This window comes from Ranitomeya variabilis, chromosome 3 (genome assembly GCF_051348905.1).
Source record: "Ranitomeya variabilis isolate aRanVar5 chromosome 3, aRanVar5.hap1, whole genome shotgun sequence".
NCBI classification, from domain to species: domain Eukaryota; kingdom Metazoa; phylum Chordata; class Amphibia; order Anura; family Dendrobatidae; genus Ranitomeya; species Ranitomeya variabilis.
This window is the reverse complement of record NC_135234.1, coordinates 89151113-89165501: the sequence shown is the minus strand read 5'-3', so window position 1 is coordinate 89165501 and position 14389 is coordinate 89151113. Positions and strand designations below refer to the sequence as shown.

Genomic DNA, 14389 nt, shown 5'->3' with positions numbered 1-14389 from the left:
ACAGTCTATATCCTCAGGACATGCGTTCTGCTGGTCCGCTGCCATCTACACTCAGCGCCCATTATGCCCTGGCATCACCCCCAGTACAGGGTCTCCGCTGTCCCCTGTGATCAGTATCCTGCATATCACATGCATCAAAATTGGCGCAAAACGTAGCAACCAATCAGATTGCAGCTCCCACTTCTCAGCAGTCTTGTGGGGAATAAAAGCAGACATTTGATTGGTGGCTTCTTCTGCCCTTCCCTGCGCACAGTATATGGCAGTCTCTGTGTCCGGTGTGATGGCTGTATACACGGGGGGCAGTCTCACCTTCTCCAGCGGGTTGGTGCTGTTCGTGCAGCCCTCGATCTTGCTCCCATTGTAGCCGATGTCAGCGCTCAGCCGCTCCCACAGGTACTGAGTAGTGAGCGGGCCCTGGAGCGCCATAGAAAACATGGCCAAGAACAGCACCGGCTCCACCGTCACCCGGCCCGTATAGCAGCGCCGGAGCCTCGGCTTATCGCGCCTGTCAGCGCCCATATCCGGGCACACCACGTCGGGCAAGTCGTTGTCAGACATAGCGCTGAGGACAATACATCCGGAAACAGTCGCTCCGCACTGCGGCCGAGCCGGGACTGAGGCAGCTAGGGATAGCTCCGCCCAGAGATGAGGAGACCCCGCCCAGAACTGGGAGATGCCCCGCCTACAGATAGAGATGGCCCCGCCCAGAGCTGGAGATACGGCGCCTACAGAGGGAGATGACCCCGCCCAGTACTGGAGATACCACGCCTACAGCTGGATATGACCCTGCCCAGTACTGGAGATACCACGCCTACAGCTGGAGATGACCGCGCCCAGTACTGGAGATACCACGCCTACAGCTGGATATGACCCTGCCCAGTACTGGAGATACCACGCCTACAGCTGGAGATGACCCCGCCCAGTACTGGAGATACCACGCCTACAGCTGGAGATGACCGCGCCCAGAGCTGGATGGTTCCCGCCCAAAGCTCACCCCATGTCCTGCCCCAGTTCCCAGCCGTCCGCTGCGCTCATCGTTATGACCATTGTCTTCCCGTCATCATTCAGACACCTCATCGTCATCCGCTGTCAGTATAAGCGCCGCTCTACTTCCCAGCAGTGGATCAGGCACATTCCAGTACTATGATTACTCTTTGTTGCTCCCTGTTTGCAGCCATTTTCAAGCAAGGCCAATGGAAGGTTTATAAATCCCCAATAAAAAGTCAAGGGATTTTCAGAGGCGTGCATAGAAATCATGCCCCCCTCAGCCTAAAAAAAATATGCGATGGGGTCACAAAATAACACGTCCCACAGCTTTGCAGCCCTTACAAAGTATTGTTCCTTCTATTGAAGCCCCGCATTCCCCTCTTATTGCATCCATGAAGTAGGGTGCAAACAAAAGTGCCCCACAAACAGATCCCCCCAGGCCCCCACAGTGAATACTGTACCCTCCCTCCCCCTAACTGTGACCTTAATACACAGTATTAGAGACCCCATGTAACTATCCCTCCAAACAACCAGCCGTCCAAACAGCATAATGGCCTCCACACATCCCTTCAAACAGTATAATGGCCCCCACTCAGCATAATGGTCTCCACACAGCCCTCCAAACAGCATAATGGCCCCCACAGAACCCTGCAAACAGTAAAATGGCCCTCACATAAACCTGCAAACAGTATAATGGTCCCTGCATAGCCCTGAAAAAGGTATAATGGCCCCCACATAACCCTGCAAACATTATAATGACCCCCGCACAGCTCTCCATACAGTATAATCAGCCTCACATAGCGCTCAATATAGTATTAACCCACATATAGCCCTCCAAATATTATAATGGCACCCACATTGCTCTCCATGTAGTATAAGGCACCCCCATTGTCCTCTTGTCCTCCATATAGTATCAGGCACACCCATTGCACTTCATATAGTGTAATGCATCTCCAATAGTTTATAACGTGCTCCATTGCACTTTAGATAGTATAATGTGCCCTCATTGCATTTTATATAGTATAATGCCCCCATTGCATTTTATATGGTATAATGCCCCCATTGCATTTAATATAGTAGAATGCGCTCCCATTGCCCTCCATATAGAATAATGAATCCCATTGTACTTCATATACTATAATGCGCCCCACTGCACTCCATACTCCATATAGTATAATGCGCCATCATTGCACTTTATATAGTATAATACAACACACAATGTACTCATTGATTTAAAAAAAATCACAATAAATACTCCCCTCAGTCCCCCGCTGCTCTGGCCTCTTCCGCATGTCATCTGAAGTGCTGCACATATCCGTGCAATGGGCGCCATGTAATGACGTCATCATGCCTGCTACGCTGAGAGGTCACAATTCAGATACTGGTGGAGAATGATGGGGAAAGGAGATGACAGTTTCCCTCCTCCATCATTGCTCCATCCCCTATGATGCCGTTATAGTTGAAAGAGTGGGGCCCGGGGCCAGCTCTGGCACTGCCCCCCCCCCCCCCCGACTCATGGGCCTTACACCCTCCAAACACAGTAAGTGAAATCCACCACAGTACCCTCCGAATGCACTTAGCAAAGTATGGTGACCCCTTCACATTATGATTCCACAAGTGAGCCTCCACACAGTATAATGGGCACCATATAGTCCTCCATACAGTATAGTAGCCCCACATAATGCTCCATACAGTATAATGAGCACTGCATTGCCTTTCATACAGTATAACAGCCCCACACAGCCCTCAATACAGTATAATGGCCCCACATAAAAAAAATAATATTCACCTGTCCCCGTGATAACTCTCTGAGTACACATAATGTAGTAGATGTCACCTGCAGTCCTATGTAACACCAGAGATAGCAGTGATAATTCTCTGAGTACAGATAATTTAGTAGATGTCACCTGCAGTCCTATGTAACACCACAGATAGACATAGCGTTTCAGAGTAGGACTATGTTCACATGCAGCATTTTTTTCAGTAGCCAAAACCTTTTCTATTAGCAGTAAAAACGTTGCGTTCAAAACACCTGTTTCTCATCTTGTTTTGTGGTGTTCTTCACACTTTTTTCAGCTTTTTTTGGAGAGAGGATGTTTGCTTTGTCTACAGTATGTTTAAGACCACATTCATACGATCAGTATTTGGTCAGTATTTTACATCAGTATGTGTAAGCCAAAACCAGGAGGGTGAGAAATACAGAAGTGGTGACGTGTTTCTCAGGCTATGTGCACACGCTGCGGATCTGCAGCAGTTTTCCATGCGTTGTACAGCACCATGTAAGCCTATGGAAAACAAAATCCGCCATACACATGCTGCGGAAAATACCACGCAGAAACGCTGCTTTGTATTTTCTGCAGCATGTCAATTCTTTGTGCAGATTCCGCAGCGTTTTACACCTGCTCCATAATAGGAATCCGCAGGTGTAAAAACGTTGTTGAAAACCGCACAAAAAACGCGGTAATTCCGCCATAAATCTGCAGGTAAAACGCAGATCCACGGCAGATTCCGCAACGTGTGCACATAGCCTCATTGTTCCACTGCTGTTTCTGCATTACAAATACTGATGTGAAATACTGAACATGTGAACGAGACCTAATAGTTTAATTCACCAAAACCACTTAAAAATTGCAGTGAAAAATGCCGTTGCAATATCTGCAGCTTTTTTATTCTTTCATTGCTTTCTACGGGTGAAAACGCAGTGAAAGAAGTGACACGCTACAGATTTAAAAAGTGCTACAGTTCTGAAATTCAGTCAGGAAACAAACAAGCGCCTGCAGGAGATTTCGGAAATCTCCTATGTTTTGCTGGCACTTTATAAAGCAGCTTTTCGCCATGTTCATATGCAGAATTTTTGCAGCTTTTTCTTCTGCAAATAAGAAGTTTACAGCATTTTACAGCACAAGCAAAAGCTGAGATTTTCAGAAATCTCCTGCACACCCTTTTATTTTCTCCTAACTGAATTTCACAACTGCAGCCTTTTTTTAAATCTGCAGCGTGTCGCTTTCAGCAATTTTTTTTACCTGTAGAAAGCAATGAAAAAGATTAAAAAATGCTGCAAATGTTGCAACGTTGTTTTTCACTGCGTTTTTGGTGAATAAACCAAACTTTATTAAACATGTACTGTAGACAAAATGCATACTGTAAAAAACAAACAGCAAAAGCTCTAAGGGTGTGTGCACACAGTCAGTAAACGCTGTGGGGCAGCTGCTGTGTACTTGTGCAGCATCCAACCCGCAGCGGCCACATGTTACAGCATAGTGGATGGGACTTCAAGAAATTCCATCTCTACTATGGGTGCACTGACACCCGCACCTCACCCGCAGAGACGGACATGGGGCGCGTCTGTCCAGGCTGCAGCATGTCAATGTATATGGCGTAGACGCGAGTCTCCGCAAGAGAAATCTCACCCCTGCAATGTATAGGACGCAGGGATTCCGCATAGATCAATGAACACACGCGGAATCACCTGTGTTCAAAAGATGGCAGCACTTTGGACGCAGCACATGTCCGCTGCATCCAAAGGGCTGCCATTTCCGGATCCTCTGCACATACCCTAAAAAATGGGTGTTTTGAAAGCAGTGTTTTTACTGCCAAGAGAGCAGGTTTTGGCTGCAAAAAAATGCACCAAAAACGCTGATTCCTATGCACACCTGTACTATATGTGTATGGTTTACCCTTATTATTTCACATGGGAATTCATTTATTTCTATATAATAAATACCCTGATTCAGCAAATAATATTTATTCATCCAGACAGTAGTGACAGCATGTCACCCTGTCAGATTACCAGCAGTGATTCAGTGACTGGTCAGAGCCTATGCTGATGGCTGCTATATGTGACTGTGAAACCTGATCCTACAGCAAACAGCACAGCGCTCCGGACCACATGAGTAAATCACAGCACTGAGGGGGTCTCAGGGGGGGTTGGGAGAGAAGCTCTGGGACTGCTGCTTCACTGCTGTACACCCTCTGGGCACTTCATACAGGGGCTGCAGATGCAGGGGGCCCCCTTTGTAGGTGGGGGCCCCAGGCATCTGCCTGGTCTGCCTGTGCCAAACGCCAGCCCTGCATACAGGTGAAAGTGCGATGCCGGGCTTGGTGCCCGCCTGGCGTCGCAGACCAAAACACACCCCGGGGGCCAGAGTTGGCCCTCGGGCCAGAGTTTGACATGTCCGGCTTACACATGACGATGTTCTGCCAAGAACACATGAACCTGGCAGATAGGATAATGCTATTAACCTGCAGATATAGGTTTTATCTGCTGGTTAATAGCATTAGGAAGGTGCTAGGCCGCTGTACTGAAATTGTGGCACCTGGGAGAAAATTAACTTTAGTTTTCGCAGGAGCCGCAGGCTACTAGACAGGTGTGCTGATCGCAGCATAATGAGCGGTGGCTGTAAGCATGACTCAGTACGTTGACTGACAGCCGACTCTACAGTGCATCTGGGCAGAGAAGGAGAATATCTGAGGGTGGAATCTTAGCTAAAAGGTTGATTTTTGCAAAACAAGAAAGGAGGGTTTCTGATACAGCAATCTGCCTCCAGATAAGTTCTAATCCCTTTTCTCAAACATATAGGTTTATGTACATGTGAACTAGGGCAGAAGGCAGAAAGGGCCTAGTTGACACAAATACTGTGTAGCACAGAATGGGGTTAATATCATGAGGGCAAACATTCCCAAAGGAAGTGTGGAGCGTGACAGAGAGAATGAAAGATGCTAGATGTATTCAGAGGGTGTCAGGCCTGCCGATACAGTTACCTCATCGGTAGAGCAGAAAGACATGGTCTCCCTGCTCTACCATGCTCCGTTTTGTAGACCGCAGTTTGCTTTCTTAAGTTTGCAGCCTACAGAACTGCATGGTGATGCACTTGACAAGGTTGGGGGAGGAGAAGCGTGACAATGTCACTGTGCCTAGACTGTGATGACTTGTGTGTCCACCGGCACGATTACATCAATACTTTAACTGCCAGCTGACTTGTCGGGACCTGGGGTTAGGTGAGTGTATGATGTTTTATTTTATTTAGTACTCTTGGTGTACTTGTGTGTGTGTGTTACTGTGGGGGCATCATAAATATTGGGAGGCTCTCATGCAATGTGGAGCTACTGTAAAGGGCCTCATACTCTGTGGGGCTACTCTGAGGCCCTCATGAAGTGTGAGGGCATAATAAAGTGAGGGGGCCCTCATACAGTGTGAAGGCTACTGTGGAGGGCCTCATTAGGTGTGGGGGCATCATAAAGTGTTGGGGCCCTCATACAATGTGGCGGCATCATAAAGTGTGGGAGGCCTCATACAGTGCATTACTGTGGTTTTCCAAGTGTGGTCGTAAATGGCTGCACATCCAGTTGTCTCAAGTGGGGTACCACAGGGCTCTGTCTCAGGGCCCTGTATTGTTCAACATCTTTAGCAATGATTTAGATGAAGGAATTGAGGGTAAACTGATTAAATTTGCTGATGACACAAAGCTAGGAGGGATAGCTAATACTAGAGAAGAGAGAGAGGATTCAAAAATATATAAATTGGAGCAGTGGGCAGCAACTAACAGAATGGTTTTTGACAGGGAAAAATGCAAAGTACTACATCTGGGCATTAAAAATGAAAACAGCATATACAGAATGGGAGGAATAGGGCTAAGCAACAACACAGGTGAAAAAGACTTGGGTATACTAATAGATCACAGACTGAACATGAGTCAACAGTGTGATGCAGCAGCAAAAAGGCAAATACAATTCTGGGATATATTAACATAAGCATACAGTCTAGATCATGCAAAGTCGTTATTGCCCTCTACTCCTCTTTGCTTATCTAGAATACTGTGTCCAGTTTTGGGCACCACATTTTAAAAAAGACATCAACAAACTGGAGCAAGTTCAGAGAAGAGTGACCAGAATGGTGACCAGTCTGCAAACCATGTCCTATGAGGAACGTTTACAGGATTTGGGAATGTTTAACTTGCAAAAAAGAAGACAAAGAGGACACTTTATAGCTGTCTACAAATATCTCAAGGGCTGTCACATTGTAGAAGGATCATCTTTATTCTCATTTGCACAAGGAAAGACTAGAAGCAATGTGATAAAACTGAATGGGAGGAGACACAGATTAGATATTAAAAAAACCTTTTTGACAGGGTGATCAATGAGTGGAACAGGCTGCCACGAGAGGTGGTGAGTCCTCCTTCAATGGGAGCTTTCAAACAGAGGCTGGACAGACATCTGTCTTGGATGATTTAGTGAATCCTACTTTGAGCAGGGGGTTGGACCAGATTACCCAGAAGGTCCCTTCCAACTCTACCATTCTATGAATCTATGAAAGTGTGGGGGCATCATAAAATGTTGGAGCCCTCATACGTTGTGGAGGCATCATGAAGTGTTGGGGGTCCTCATACAGTGTGGGGGTATTATAAAGTCTGGGAGGCCCTCATACAGTGTGAGGGCTACTGTTGGGGCCCTCATAGACTATGGTGGCCACTGTGGGTGGCCTTCATACAGTGTTGGGACCAATATACATAAAATAAATTTCAATATATACATTTAATCAGTTTTGATGTTCATCCCTTTGGGAGTTCTAGTATCCAAATTAAAAATCCAGAGAGCTTCTGTAATGGCGGTGGTGGAACAATTGTGCCATGGTCCAAGGAGAGCCTGAAGGGGCGTGACTAGGTGAGCACCTGACTTTTCACTAGAACCCCTGTTGGTGGGGTTAGGCTTGGCTCCCGATGAACACCAGGTGCTACTCCAGGACAGACTTCGGATGCGTGGCAGCTGACCCTCAGAGAGCATGGAGCTGGAACAGCCCAGTAGGACAATGCAGCTGATACAGGCAGGCTCGGCAGGAACACAGGAACTATGGATGATGATGGGTAAGGCAGGAATACAGATAAGCACTAGCAGGTGTGGACTGGTCTGGCTGGTATACAGAAAGCACTGGCAGGTGCAGGCTTGTCTCACTGCTAAACAGATAAGCACTGGCAGGTGCAGGCTTGTCCGACTGCTAAACAGATAAGCACTGGCAGGTGCGGGCTGGTCCGCTTGGTATACAGATGAAACACATTTAAAATTACAAAACAAATGCATGTGTGAGTGTACCACAAAGGTGATTTAGTGCCAAAAGTGTGTGTGCATATAAGTCCAATTTTTATTATTTATTGCACTACCCTTATTGGCTCTAGCTGTAGAGGGAATTTCAGTATTACCATTCAAGGTGAGATTCACCCAGAGGCATCCCTGCACCCCAAGCTATAATGTCACTATCCTATACTAATATAGAACACGTCAATAGATCACTCTATCAATTTCTTTGTTTTAGTAGAGCTTATAGTCCACCTTTTGGGTTCCTCTATTTTAATATGTCCTGAAATATAACAGATTACTATTTTAGCGAACTCGGATCTATATTAAATCGCATTAAAGCTCACTGGCATTAGTGATACTGAATATAGATGATTTTATCACTAAGGAATCATAATCTATTCCGCAGTGCAATCTCATAGTCAGATCACTGCTGGAGGATCACGCATTCAGATTCTCCACTAGTATAAACTTGTAGGCATATATGATCAAGTCTGCAATGATCACAAAATTATATGACCACTAATGCTATGTTATTTTCACACAGCTCAATTCACAGCCAGGAGACGATATACAGGTGAATACCTTGTTGCCAGATCATAAAAGATCCGCAACTATTATGTCATTTAACTCAGCTGACGGAATAGTACGTCAGCTGGCAGAACCCCCGCTTTGAGGTGTGTTCCGGCAGTAAGCCCACCTCAAAGCCGCCACATGTCAGCTGTTCTGTACAGCTGACATGTGCGCGCAATGAGTGCGAGCGGAACCGCGATCCGCCCGCGCCCATTAACTAGTTAAATGCCGCCGTCAAACGCTGACAGCGGCATTTAACTAGCACTCCCGGACGCACGGCCGGATGTGCTCGCACCGCTGACCCCCGTCACATGATTGGGGGTCATCGGTGCATTGCCATACAACCAGAGGTCTCCTTGAGACCTCTATGGTTGTTGATGGCCGATTGCTTTGAGCGTGACCCTGTAGTCGGCGTTCAAAGCAACCCTGCATTTCTGCTACATAGAGGTGATCTGTGCTTCACCTCTATGTAGCAGAGCCGATCGAGTTGTGCATGCTTCTAGCCTCCTATGAAGGCTATTGAAGCATGCCAAAATAAAAAAAAAAGTGTTTAAAAATATAAAAAAATAAAAAATATATAAAAGTTCAAATCACCCCCCTTTCGCCCCAATCAAAATAAAACAATAAAAAAATCAAACCTACACATCTTTGGTACTGCCGCGTTCAGAATCGCCTGATCTATCAATAAAAACAAAGGATTAACCTGATCGCTAAATGGCGTAGCGAGAAAAAAATCAGAACGCCAAAATTGCATTTTTTTGGTCGCAGCGACATTGCATTAAAATGCAATAACGGGCGATCAAAAGAACGTATCTGCACCAAAATAGTATCATTAAAAACGTCAGCTCGGCACGCAAAAAATAAGCCCTTACCCGACCCCAGATGGTGAAAAATGGAGACGATCAACAATAGAACATGCTACCTTGAAGCAGAGGAAAGATATTTTATACAAACCTGCTGACAAAGGCGGCAATGTTGTTATATGGCCTTGCAAACTATATGAGGCAGAAGCTCTTCGTTTATTACATGACCGGTCCTAATCTAATAAATAAGGAAATTTTTGATATTTTAACTACCAAGGAGCCAGTTATACTGACAATGTATCTACTACCCAAGATTTATAAGAATGCCGTCACACCACCAGGTGCGCTTATCATTTCTGGAAATGAAGGTCTTACCGAAAATATTTGTCGTTACATTGACTCTCATCTCAAACTTCTGGTGGAGACCATCCCTTCATATATTCCGGACACTGCAGATCTGTTGCAAAAAATTGATTCCCTCATTATTGATAATGACATGATCCTCATGACATGTGATGTCGAATCACTGTACACGAATATCAAACATAAAGATGGCCTCTTTGCTACCCAATATCTGGGTCAGCAGCGCCATCTTGGAGCCCTTCCCCAGAGCTCACAGCTGCGTCCCCTGGAAGCGACGCAGACCCCAGAGCGCCCTGCCTTCCCTGCAGACTCAGAGCATGCGACCGTCGGTCATCACACCGACAAATGCGGACACCCCTGGCCACGCCACAGGGCCCACTCCAGGCTGCGTCATCAGGGCCTGCCCAGACATTCCACCAGGGCTCGCACTGGATGCATCACCAGGGCCCACCCCGGATGCGTCATCAGGGAACCCCCTAGCAGCGTCATCAGGGCTCGCTCTGACCGTGTCTGGCTGCACTCGCAGCACCGCCACGGACACACCATCGGGCACGCCACTGGGCCAGAGTACCACAGGACCCGCCGCACAACGTCAGGGCCGGGCGCTGCAGAGTGCACCACACAGGAGACATCGCAGCAAGCTCCAGGCATACTCGCCTGTCTTCAGGCGCCGACCATCTGGAGCTGGTAATCCTCCCCAGACACCGTTCCACCTGCTCCGCTCACTATCATGTGGTCTACCCTGGATCCACTGTGTCTCTTCCGGGGACCCCAAACTGGCTGAGGCAAAGGACCCACGCTGCCTGAACCGACTGGCCGGGCCTGGGAATTCGATTAATCTTCTACCGTCACAGGTATCTCTGAAAAGGTTCACGCATCAAGGACAGGAAATCAACTGATGCGTGGGAGAAGTGCCGCCCTTTTATAGGTTTCCTGTCCTTGAAGGGCGGATCCCCTCTGTCGTGGTGCTGTCTTGGGAGACCAAATAAAAAGCTCTTATTGACATGTGACTTTCAGAAAGATTATATGGAGCGGCCCCCAGACGCAGGACGGCGGGGTACTCGGTACCGGGTCTATCAGTTCAGAGGATGTCACGGTGGCCTGACCCGGTCCTTGACCCTGTTAAGGGGCATCCAATGAAAGGTGTGATGATGGTGCGTGGTGCAAGGTGCGATGAATAACGAGGACACAGAGTTGCAGTCTCTTTACCTCTTTACTGAAGGCTTCGGGATCCGCAATCCAGAGCACTGCTAACAGGGCTGGCTGAGACCGGCCAGTCCGAAGGCACATCCAGAGTTCCCTTTGCAGGTGGAAATCAGTGCCTACCCACTAGCGCCTGGGTGTTGTAGTACTTCCCTGCTGAGCCCACGGAATAGTCCTCACAACTGTCGTTGCTGTTCTGATGTTCTTCTCCGTCTCCCAGATGATATGGATAGAACGCACCCGTATGACGGGGTAGGCCTGGAGTTATTCTGGGACCCTAGAGACGCCCATCTCCCACAATTGCCTCCTATGTCTGCTTAGGTGTTTTAGGTGAGACAGCCAACCTAATCAACTGTCCTGCCGCTGTTTGAAGTAATGCTTGGAGCCCAATACTTCCTCGGCGTTCCGGCCACTGGCTACGAGCCTCAGTAGGATGTTGCCGATCTCGGGGCACAACTCCTACTGGTTCTATCGCCTTTTTGCTGTGATCTCGTTTCTCACTTCTCCACAATAAACCTCGCTTCTTGTCCTTTCTTAAGATACCGCCGCAATGAAGTGCAGGCGCAGTTCCGTAATGATCTGTCCTTTTCGCTAGGTCTCTGTCAGGATCCCACCCCTGACAGGGACCCCCCTGAATTTTCCCCGCAACACCCTCTGCCACAGGATGTTGCCTGGATCAAACCCAGTCAGCTTCTCCCTAACTTCCTATCCAGCCCCCAGTTTTACCTGATTGTGAGGAGTGGCCTAATACATAGAACCCTTTGCTCCCCCTGGTGGCCGGAGTGTGAAGTGTAATGTGTGACTGTGATACCTGGTCAGGTGAACTCCTTAAGTGCCATCAGACGTACCATCACTCCCCTTAGTGGCGGAGCGACAGTACTGCAACGACCAGGACTCTGGGGCGCTGCATATATATCACAGATAATGTGATATAGACAAAATGAAGCAACAAATGAAAATAAAAAATATAGGAGAGTAGTCAAGAATATAGGACTGAAAAGTATGGTTCCACACCACAAAATTAAATCATATAAAGAAAAGATGTGAATAACAAAATACACAAAATAATGAATTAAAAAGTAATTTTTATTAATTTTTAACTCAATAAAAAACTGTAAATAATATAAATATCATAGATAGCCATAGGATGGAGCCACCAGTGATTTCCAAACAAAGCAAATAGTCATGCATATGAATATAATACAACATAACTTAAACCCAAAATATGAAATGTGACAAGGAAACACAGGTAAGTAATGAACAGTGATATAAGATACAAATGTAGTAACCAAAAATCATACAGTGTGTCACAGAACACAGATGGGTAAGTGTAGATAGTAGTGGAATATTTACCAGAAATACACTGTGGCGCTTGGAGTCACTACGTATGTTTTGGTGTACAAGCCTTCTTCCAGGGGAATGTTTAACATGTAGGACCAGCATCATTATATATAAATCTATGGCCAATAAGAAAACATGAACAATCTGAGTTCATGACTGAGATGTGTGCCGCCAGTGTTGATTGGCACATGGGGACGCCCACTGCCCGCCTGATCACATGATTATTTCTTATAAACTTGGTAGACGACTTGTGGCTGGAAGAAGTTGTTATGTCATTATTATTATTATGTCAGGGCAGATTAAAAAGATGGGAAAAGTGAATGACACCAGAAAGAACATCAGCTGTAAGTCACCATCTATAACTGTATTGTAATATGTAATATGTTCTGCAGCACTGGTATCACCAAATGGTGGTAATATCAGTGTTGGTCTTTGTATAGAGATTTGTTTTCAGTAACAGCGCGGTCATCTGCAGATGAGTTGCCTTGCCAGGGCCGTGGAGTACCCGGTACCGGGTCCGGTGTTCACAGGGGGATGTGTCAGGACTCTGAACATTTTTAACCTTTAGTGCATTACTGCCCTTTTCCAAGATGGCGCCTTTGGTCTCATGTGCACTGTGTCTTCCTGCTATAAAACTCCACTCCAGCCTTCAGTCTGTGCCAGAGTATTCTGCCTTGCATCCAGCTCCTGATCTCTGATTACTCCCTGGCTATATACCTGCTCCTGTGAACCTGTGTGGTGATCCTGCTACTCTGCTCTGTGTTCCTGCTGCATACACAAGTTTCCAGTAATCCTCCTTCATCTGTTGTTCGTGTTTACTTCCATCTGCATTTGCTGGACATGTAAGCTGTTTCTGCTTTGCAATAACCTGAGACTATTAACCAGGCCTCCCTGGTTGAGCTAAGATATGATTTGAACTGCCTAATAAGCATATCTACCTGTGCCTGGATTAAGACAAGGATTTATTTGTGTCAAGTATCCTCAAGAATAATTGTGCTTCATAGACTTTCTGCGTGATTGCATTTTCCTCTGAAGTTTCCTATAGACTGCTAAGCTGCGTTTATTATTTGCACCAAGTGTTGTGGACTTGAGTTTCTCTCTGCACCTGTTTGAATCACCGTGTGATAATATAGACTTTACCACTTATAAAACTGTGTCCTGTAGTTGTCTTGTTCCACGCAAAGAGTCTCCTGAGTTATCCCCTATAATTATTACAGGATACTCTAGCCTAAAAAAAAAAAGGAGACTGCTGGAACAATGACTGCAGAAAGCAAATTAGAGCAGGTGTTTTCCATAGTTAGATCACTGCAGAAAGATGTGGAAGGTCTGCAAAAGAAGTTCGGAAGCTTTGAACACAATCAATAAGTGTTTGGACAAACTTTGCAGGACTTGAGCAACCGCATGGCAGCCTAGGAAAACAAACTTGCTGGCATAGAGTCCCAGTATGGACGGGCTTTTCAGGACATAAGCACGCAAATAGCTGCACAACTGACTTTACCCTCTGGGCAACCGCCACCAGCTGGCCCACCTAAGTTGCCCTCATTCAGATTTAATGGTGATCGCGACAAATTTCGTGGCTTTGTGAATCAATGTATGCTATATTTTGATGTGCATGCTGACCGTGTTGACTATCGAGAACTCAATAAGGTAACCGTACGAAAACGTTACCCTTTGCCTCTGATTCCCGAATTACTGGAAAGAGTCCGCCATGCTAAGGTGTTCTCTAAACTGGATCTTCGTGGGGCTTATAATTTGGTTCGTATTCGTCCAGGGGATGAGTGGAAGACAGCATTCAGATGCCGGTATGGACACTTTGAATCTCTTGTGATGCCCTTCGGGCTTTGTAACGCCCCTGCAACATTTCAACACCTTGCTAATGACATTTTCAGAGATTTGTTGGACCAGTTTGTAGTGATCTATTTGGACGATATACTAATCTTTTCTGACTCTCTACAGGAACATGAAGAACATGTCAAAACTGTTTTAAGACGTCTGAAAGAGAACCATCTGTATATTAAGCCGGAGAAATGCGAGTTCCATCGTTCTGAGAT

General features: G+C 46.4%; 1 protein-coding gene across 1 annotated transcript in view; it reads right to left on the bottom strand.

The window, feature by feature from the left end:
* Positions 1 to 927, bottom strand: part of SLC46A1 (solute carrier family 46 member 1) — a 29062-nt gene extending 28135 nt beyond the window's left edge. The window contains exon 1 of the mRNA XM_077294371.1: positions 310 to 927. Within this exon, the coding sequence (XP_077150486.1) occupies positions 310 to 558 (249 nt within the window). The 5' untranslated portion in view covers positions 559 to 927. The remainder of the gene's footprint in view (positions 1 to 309) is intronic.
* Between the last annotated feature and the right edge of the window lie 13462 nt (positions 928 to 14389).